The sequence below is a fragment of the Octopus bimaculoides genome, chromosome 14 (assembly GCF_001194135.2).
Source record: "Octopus bimaculoides isolate UCB-OBI-ISO-001 chromosome 14, ASM119413v2, whole genome shotgun sequence".
Lineage (NCBI taxonomy): Eukaryota > Metazoa > Mollusca > Cephalopoda > Octopoda > Octopodidae > Octopus > Octopus bimaculoides.
Window position 1 is genome coordinate 21,255,106 of NC_068994.1, and position 9,614 is coordinate 21,264,719.

Below are 9,614 nucleotides of genomic sequence, written 5' to 3' on the forward strand. Positions count from 1 at the left end.
ATCCAAAACTTACAGGGAAAAATTCAATTTAGCAAATCAAATTTAAATCAAATTTCCCAATATAAAATATATGTATATAATTTAGAGAAAATCCACTATTAAACAATTCAATAATGAAGAATGTAAATTTATACCATTTACTAGTTATTCTTTCTGATTTGGCGGGCGCCACTTGTTTTCTTAACGAAACACTTTCAAACTTGAGACACTGGTAGAATGTGTCATATAAAACATCTTTTACTCTTAGTGTTATTGAGAAAATTTTATCTTTTTAAAGTTATTTCGTATTAAAATTGTTGTATTTCGGTAATTTCAACCAATCACTAACACACACACACACACACACACACACACTGCCCTGTGCATATATCTTACCCTCAGGTCTTTCTGAATTGTCGAACACTGCAGTTCTCTCCACTCCAATTCAACTAATCTTTGTACATTTGAGGCCTTCTTCAATCATACACTCAGCTCTTCCTGAAAGGTTCAGTACTGAATGTTCTTGAATTCTCTCTTCATTTTTTCCCTTTCTTCTAGTGTCTTCATCATTGTGGTCTTTGCATGCTGCTTAGTGGATGACAGACACAAAATAAGGCTCACTAGGCAAAACTGACTCAGTGCCATCAGGTTTTGCAGTGACTGGGATTTTCTTTACAGGAGAAATTCTTCGTTTATAAATCTACCTCCTCAGGTGACCATCAGGATCACCTATAGGCATTATTGGTACAATGTATCCAGTTTCTTGGCCACCTTTTTTTAAAAAATTTTTTCTATATTTTTCTGTTTTACAGAACTACTGAACTATAACATCAGATCTTCATTGCAGTGTTGATGCTTGTTGTTATTCTGATTTAGCACATGCTCTAGAATATAGTCCCTGCCTTGCTAAATCTACAGTTTATGCCACTTTTTCTGCTTCTATCATATAAATCATTTCATGCCTTTATACATATAACAAATTTTTCTGTTTTTATTTTCAGAAAACTACAGCTATGTCTGAACTGAGTCAGTTTGTCAATATTCAGCACAGTTGGCTGTCAGAGCAAGATGTTGTTGACAATGCTGAAGTACATGATGGAGCTGAAGATGACAGTTATATGTATGTACACTCTCTCCTTCATTGACTGCATAACGAAATGCTACCATTACACCTCACTTTTGTTTTCATTGTGGTTTCCAACCCTACTTTCAGTAGCACTGTCATCATTATCAGCATCTCTACTTGATCTACATTATAGTGACCAGCAGCATCATCACTATCATTGATTCATCTTTATTACTCACCACAACAGAATTGAGATCCTAAAACCAAGGTACCTCATAAAAAGCATTGGTGTGGCTGCTGGTGCCACGTAAAGAGCACTGGTGCTGCTGCCATATAAAAAGCAATGGTGATGGTATTGTGTAAAAAGTACCTAGTACACTGGTTGGCATCAGGAAGGGCATCAAACCATAGAAACCAAGCCAAAACAGACTATAGAACCTGATGTAGCCCCTGGCCTGGCCAGTTTTTGTCAAGCCATCCAACCCATGCTAGTACGGAAAACAGATGTTAAATGTTGTTGTTGTTGGTGATGATGATGATGATGATGAAATTGTTAATTAGTTCAGAAAATGTACAAAATCTCCCTTGGTTGTGACATGCCATGAGCACCCCCCTCTTCTTCATAAAAATAATAAGGTTTAAAAAACCATAAGAAACAAATCTTGATGATGATAATGCTGACAATGCCAATGGTGACTCTGACAACAGCAGCTGTGATGATGATGACAACCTTCTCCACCATGACCATCGTCTCCTCACTGAATTCCTTCCACTTCAAATTTTGCTGTTTTTAATTCTGTTCGTTTTCAGGAAACTGATTTTAGTCAGAAGACAGAACTATGCTAATGCTTTTTTGTGAAAGGTTTATCACTTTTCTTGTTAATCTGTGACTCCATGCCTATGTTAAAACAAAAAATATATACACTATCATTGTTGTCATTTTGGTCAATGTTGTCATCATTATCATAGGTGTCTCCATTAGTCAGTCGGCTTGAGCAATTTTGCACCATTTAATTTAAACTTTTTAATTTAAAGGGTTAGACATACACATTATATGTCTTCTCTGTCCTCATGTTTTATGTGTGAAAGTGATATTTTATTTTTCCTTTAATTTGTCTTCACTTTCCACCATTGGAACTTCATTTAGGCAGTTAAACTTTTGCATATTACAGACAAAAGAGGGATTTGCTGGAAACCTCCGCAGATAACAGGATAATTAAAATTGACAAGCCTAACGAAGACCAATGTAGGTTCGAAATTCAATGCAAGCTTGGTGTTGGTTTGTTTGAGATCTGTATTTGTTGTAATGTATCCCAGTTTGAAGTTTATGATGAAACAGAAGGTTACCTACTCACCAGAAAGGGAAACCCTGCCTCAAATGGTCTGTTATATTCTACCATTTCATTTAAAAAACCAAGGACTTCTATCTCTATCAAGGTCAGTGTATCTATGTTCTCTTTCAGTTCTATTAGTATATATTTTAGAGTACTGTATTGGTTGAACAAAAAAAGTGTTGAATATTTCCTTGTAAAATAGTTATGTGAGAAAAGCATATAATATAATAACATAAAAAATCAAATTTTTACATGTTTTTCTATACTACTTTGATTTTCAGTGTTTCTCAATTTAATGTCATCTCTTCTCGATGTTCTGGATTTTATCTGCTTATTCTCAAGTTTTCCTTCATCTTCTGTTGCAACACACTACCTACACAACCACTGCCTACACAACACATTTTTTTCCATAACATACATCATCATCTATTTTCATTACATAGATGCTTTGTATACTTATCATGTCTAGTTATGATTTTAATTCACTTAGTTTCAGCCTTTATATTGCATGTCCAGTTCATTTCTCTTTAGGCACTAAATCTTCTACATTTCTGGTCATACACTGTTACTCATCTCACACATATAGAATCTTATTACAACCATAGTATTGTGTTTCATAGCAAAGTACACATGATTTACTTAGCACAGTGTGAAAGGAAGCTACAATTATCCATATATCGGCAATAAAGAGTATTGCTCCAGTATTGTGAGTAAATATCTATCATTGCACATTTATTCAAACATACCACATGTAACAATGGTATGTGTTAATGAGCATTCTGATTAACATTGAGATTTGTATTAGTATATTTTTAAACTTAAAAACAAATCAGAGTCTGAATCTGAGAATTGAAATCTCTAGGTTCAAATCAATGTACAGGACTCTGTTTACAAAGTGAGGTTGGCACATATTTTTACGTTTCAAGTCATATGTTTACAGATTTTTGTAGGATTGTTCTTTGAGTGGTAATGTCAATTACCATTCCAACCACTGTTGTATCCATTCCCATATCATTATCACACTTCAGAAACTACACTATATTCTAACTGCCACTCTCCAACTACCACACTATAACCAATACAACACTTCTCGAGCTGTCACTGTCAACCATCACCATACTCTCAGAGCCAACATACTCCATGTTAAATTAATCCTTTGTATTTTATTTCAGTGTGTTGGAATTACTGGTCAGTTTCAGATGAAAGGGATTTTACTGAGGGTTGAGAAAATAACAAAACCCCTATCTGGTTATGGACTTCTTAATGTGTCCACATTAAGGGACATTATTTCAGAACTTGGTCCTGAGACTTCTGAAAGAGCTCGGTCTATCCTCAATAATATTGAAACTTACCAAAAGGTGAGGACAATATTTGCTCCTTCCTTCTGTTGTTGTTGTTGTTGTTGTTGTTATTCTTGATTTCTTAACTCTTGTTGTGGTGAAAATTGTTGAATCAGAGGAAAACCTGATGAATGTGTTATGGCTTCCAAAGTTTGTGTATAGTGTTTGTGTGTGAGTGTGAGTGTTGACTCAGGGTCATGTAATTTCTAAAGCTGTGCTTCTTTTCTCATCCAAAGAATCAACAAAACCAAATTGAGGACATGTCAAAGAATTTAGAAAAGAATAGTTCAACCTCACCAGATTTTGATATGACTCGAGTTGTCTCAGCTTTTGGCCAAATGCTCCAGATGAAAGATCAAACTAGTACAGAACAGAATACATCTCAGACAGCCACCTTTTCAGCTCTTCAGAACATTTGTAGTGAAGTTACTAATCAAAGGAATCAAGAGTGAGTTTTGGAATAATTTTTTTTTTGTTTGTAATTTTATTTATGTAAACAATGCTTGTGAAGATAAGCAGAAGCCCTATTTTTAACTGTACTTGCTCCAGTTTACCTGATTGGTGGCTAATGATAAGTAAGTAAACTGTAAAACAATTATAAAATAATTCCAACAGGATGAAAACTGGGAAAATTGATGTAAAATATTTGGAAAATGAGTTGTCAGATTAATATCATTTAGAATTACTGTACTCATAAGATGCTGAGTTCTTCAAATTAGGTTTGGTTCCTAATTGAGTTATTTCACTTAGTGTTTGCTCATCCCTGAAATTTTCAACAATGATCAATAAAACTGATGTACCAGTTTGACTTGCACTTGACGTGCTGAGTCAAGACAAAGCTTTTTCTAATGATTATGTGACATTCACATACAGTTTAGGGCTGCAAGTAATCAGAAACAGTGGAAGCCAGATTCTAAATGCTTTATTTTATTTAGTGTTGTCTTTTTACATATTACTTTCTAAACAATCAATACAACAAATGCAAGTGGTATACAGGGTTGATCCACTCAACTATATCCTTCATTATCCTCGCCATTGTCATAATTATTATCCTCAATTTACATCTGCTTTCCATGCTGGTCTGAATCACTTCTTATTTGGAGTTACTACTCTTCTAGATTGGTTAGAGAACTATGTTTCACATGTATGTTGTTTCATTTTTGGCATGACACCTATGGTCGGATATCATTCCTATCACCAGCCACTTTACAAAGTGCACCAGGGGCATGTGATCATAACACCAGTACTAGAGAGGTTATCATGTTCTTGACAATATTGAAGAGTACTCTTAATCCTATACTGTTTCTGCTCATTCACTAACAACTTTAAAGAGTGTTTTGGACACATTTTACTGTGGTACTGACACTTGAAAGATTGTCATGTAATCAACAAGGCTAAAGGGTCCCTTCAACTGTGTTATCTCTACCTGATTACCAGTTACTTTACAGAGTGCATTTTATCATGGCAGTAACAATAGTAGGGTTACCTTCTGCTTTGTAAGATTAAAGGGCCTTCATTACAGAGTCCAATTGCCCATTGCAACACGACTAAAAGGGTGAATACAGATAGAGTGATGCTCCATCTCTTGTAAAAGTTGGCCTTGTGCTTTTTACTAGTTTTTATGCTGTGTAAAACTTATATCCTATAGTTAACACCCACTTACAAATTTGGCCTTGTAGCAATATAATCAATCATTTTTTTTTAATACATTAGTTTGTGCTATATGGTAGAAAATATATACCGGTTAGCATTGGATAGTTCTATAAAAGTTTTATATATATATATAACCATATGAGGCCCCTTACCGAAGAGGTTACATACTGGTGACTGCTGTACAGTAGAAGCCATATTTTAGTAGTCTATAGTAGATGTATTCTCCAGTTGTAACTAACTATGATATGGAATTACTACAATATACTACGACTATGTCACACTATATTAGTGTTATACCCTAAGATATACTATAATATATCGGTGTCTTGTTCAATCTCACATGTCAGTCTCTCTATGTAGATCAATGAAAAAAGATCCTGTTGATGTATCCAAAATGGTGGAAGATCGTGTGTCTCAAGCTGAAACCAGAATCCTTGAGACTGTTGATGACCAACTGAAGCGGCTGGAAGATCGGTTGGGCAGTAAACTGGATGCTTTATTAAATACTATTTCAGCCAGTAAAACCAACCCATAGCCTACATTTGGTAAGTTTTCTACTTTCAATCAACTTTAACTCAGTTAATTTCCTGGTTAATGTCAAGCATTTAAGCTATGCTCTGGGCTATGATCTTCATTTCACTTAAAAAATATAAGTTGACAGTTAGGCAATAAGCTGGGTTATGTAGAAAGCAACATCTAGGAACAGACAAGGTTATATCCAGAAGTAATATCAATACTAAATACTTGGACTATATTGAAGATTAACATTTGAGTAAAGAAAGACTTTAGCTTGACTTGGGTTAAATTCAGATTTAACATCTGGACTATTTTCAACAAAAGGTTCTTCTAAAGTTACAAGTAGATTAAGATGTGGTGTTGAAATCTTAACAAGAGCTTGGCTTAAAGACTAATACTAAGTTTGTTAGGGTTAGTGTATTGGTTTTGATTTGTTTAATAGTTAATTAGTCAATGTATTATTGAGGCAATCAATTAGTCAAATATTTGATTAAGCCTGGTGGCTGGTGAAGCTATTAATCAGTACATAAATTGCTGTTGAGTCCATTGTCAGTCCTGATTTAGTTGACCTATGATCAAAGATGTTCCGGCTGTTGCCATTCTGACTATATTTTTCAGATTCTGTATTTAGGGTTACAGTATTCAATGTAGCCTTCCTTTTTGTGTGATTTAAAGGAGAAATAGATATAGAAGATCAATCAACCACACAGAGGCTTCTGTCAGTTGCTTCGTTAGTGGTGATCTAGGCATAGCTAATTAGTTGATGTATGCTGTCAAGTTTGGTTGGTTGGTTGGTTGTAGCTATTGGTTAATTAGTTTCTTGACTTGTCTAATTTGTTTATTAGTTGCTAGTGAAAGCACATAGCTTATTGGTTAGAGTATTCAACTCATGATCGTAAAGTCATGAGTTTGATTCCTGGCAGTGTGTTATGACCTTGAACAAGACACTTTATTTCATGTTATTCCAGTCCATTCAACTGGCTAAAAATTAAATGTGCCTGTAATTCAAAGGGCCAGCCTTGTCACATTCTGTGTCATGCTGTATATCCCTGAGAGCTACATTAAGAGTATGCATGTCTGTGGAGTACTCAGTCACTTCCACATTAATTTCATGAGCAGGCTGTTCCATTGATCAGTTCAACTGGAACTCTCATCGTCATAACCGATGGAGTGCCAGTTATTAGTTATTAATTATTGTAATGTGGATACACTATCCAGATGCCTTCCTCCCTCCATCAAATTTGGAGATCCTGTAAAGGATCATGGGCACTACCTTTACCTCCTGAGGAACTGATTGTCAGTTGTCTAGTAAAGCATAAGGCTTATTCTATTGTATGGATTGTATCTATTGTATGGACGGAAACTGAATCTATTGTATAGATTGTATTTGTTGTATGGACGGAAACTGAAAGAAGTCCGTCATATATATGTATATATTTATATATATGTATGTGTGTGTATATATTTGTGTGTGTATATGTTTGTGTGTCTGTGTTTGTCCCCCCAACATCGCTTGACAACTGATGGTGGTGTGTTTACGTCCCAGTAACTTAGCAGTTCGGCAAAACAGACCGATAGAATAAGTACTAGGCTTATAAAGAATAAGTCCTGGGGTCGATTTGCTCGACTAAAGGCGGTGCTCCAGCATGGCCACAGTCAAATGACTGAAACAAGTAAAGAGTATTACAATAGCTAAGATTTTGTCACCCTCCCACCAGCAACTGGCTGTATTTTAGACTTATGATTATTATTACAACTACATATATATGTGTATGTACGTGTTGTGGGAGGATTCCGACCATCCCGCAAGTGACTAAAGGCGGCTGACTCAGTGTTATAAAATAAAGGACTATGAGCAATTGGCAGTTCGAATTGGTAAGTAGTTCACTGTGTCATTGACTGAGTATGTTGAGTTTCATGTAATAGTGATCGTACAGGTGGGACACTTAACTGGTTCAAGAGCATCCAGCAGTACAGATGTGTCTCGTTGGGTGATAAATAGACACAACTCATTAGAATAACAGTTCCGCAATGTATCTTCTCATTTCGTAGAAAGAAAAGCAGATGCTACTACTTTCATTACTATTACTTATACTTTCAGGCCACTACAGAAATCTTCAGAAGTATCAAGCTTTGTTTTAAAGCCACACTGCTATCACCATCACCTTTGCTATTACTAAAACCACAGTTACTACTACTACTACTACTATTACCACCACCATCAAAGACTCTACAGGTGATGCTATGCTCCTTGTTATGAAGGAAACCACAACTGCCACAATCATCACCATTTCTGCGATATTTCGGATGTACTTCAGTAATAGTTGGTGTTTCTATTTGGCCCTTTCTCAAATGAAAGATCCTTAAATTTTTTTAAAATTTTGCTCTTTTATCAACTTTGAGTGAAAAAGAGAGAAACAGTGACCAAGCGATGGAAAATGAAGCTCCAAAAAAATATTCGAAATATGAAAGAATGTGGAGAAAGAAGGATATGAGAGAAAATATATTTTATAAATGATATAGAAGTCAAATAGATGGATATATAAAAGTTATGACTATAAAAAAATAAAGGAAAATATAAAAAAAGGAATTGGGGAAAGGGTGCAAAAAAATTTTTTAAATGGATAAATTAAAAAAAAAACAGGATATTTTAAAGAACATCCAAGAGAAAACAGTGACTATGAATTGAACTGAATTGAATTAAAGTGTGCTGTTCACCAAACTTCTTTTCCACATATATACATCTTCACAAATATACATTTACTTATGCTTTCATATATCTATACACATACATATTGCCTAAAACCAACAGTATTTATATGCATGTTCACATCAAGACACACAAACACTAATTTGCATTCACTCTCATTTTCTCTCTCTCTCTCTCATGTATGTATATCTGTGTGTATATATGTGTGTGAACCCATGCTAGCATGGAAAGCGGACGTTAAACGATGATGATGTATGCATACATATATGTGTATGTATGTATATTATATGTGTGTGTATATATTACTAAGAAGTAAAAGGGGCTAATAAATCCAGGTAAATATCTATAATGCACTCGGTGTTAAACGAATTTGATTAACTATATCCAACAATCAGATACCAATAAAAGAAATAGAATAAATGTCCAAGGTAATTCTTCATGTATGACAAGTAAATCCAAATATTGCTTAAAAGAATTTCAAGAAATTGGGAGTATAAGACAACAAGAAAGAATAGAAAATCACATCTTTAATTGATGATTACACCAAATATTACTGATGTTTATTTTTTTATTCTTTCATTATCAACTAACTTCATCAAAAGTTAAATATTAAACTGGCTTTTCTTAGAATATTATATTTCTTCTTAACCTTTTTATGCATTCATTTATTGGAGATATTTTCTTAGTTCACTTTCAATTTAGTCCATTTTGGATTGCCTTGATAATGTAGTGTTAGCATATATTTTCTGATGTATTAATTTATCTAGTATTTTATACCTTTTTTCTGTTTCTAAATATGCTGGCACAGTAGAAATGATAATCATTAATGTCTAGGGTAGTCATACATTTTCTCCATTCTTGTTCTTGTTGTGTATGTGTGTGTGTGTAAATGTATATATATGTATGTATATAAAGGTGTATGCATGTTTGTATATATATATGTGTGTGTTTATATGTAGGTATATGTATGTATGTGTAGGTGTATGTATATATATATGTATATGTATTATATATAT

General features: G+C 34.2%; 1 protein-coding gene across 1 annotated transcript in view; it reads left to right on the forward strand.

Moving 5' to 3' along the window:
• Positions 1-8,951, forward strand: part of LOC106876124 (uncharacterized) — a 13,259-nt gene extending 4,308 nt beyond the window's left edge. Inside the window, exons 2-7 of the mRNA XM_014924533.2 lie at positions 981-1,099; positions 2,218-2,482; positions 3,552-3,737; positions 3,956-4,167; positions 5,733-5,917; positions 7,990-8,951. Of these exons, the coding sequence (XP_014780019.1) occupies positions 993-1,099; positions 2,218-2,482; positions 3,552-3,737; positions 3,956-4,167; positions 5,733-5,907 (945 nt within the window). The 5' untranslated portion in view covers positions 981-992 and the 3' untranslated portion in view covers positions 5,908-5,917; positions 7,990-8,951. The remainder of the gene's footprint in view (positions 1-980; positions 1,100-2,217; positions 2,483-3,551; positions 3,738-3,955; positions 4,168-5,732; positions 5,918-7,989) is intronic.
• Positions 8,952-9,614: the final 663 nt, after the last annotated feature.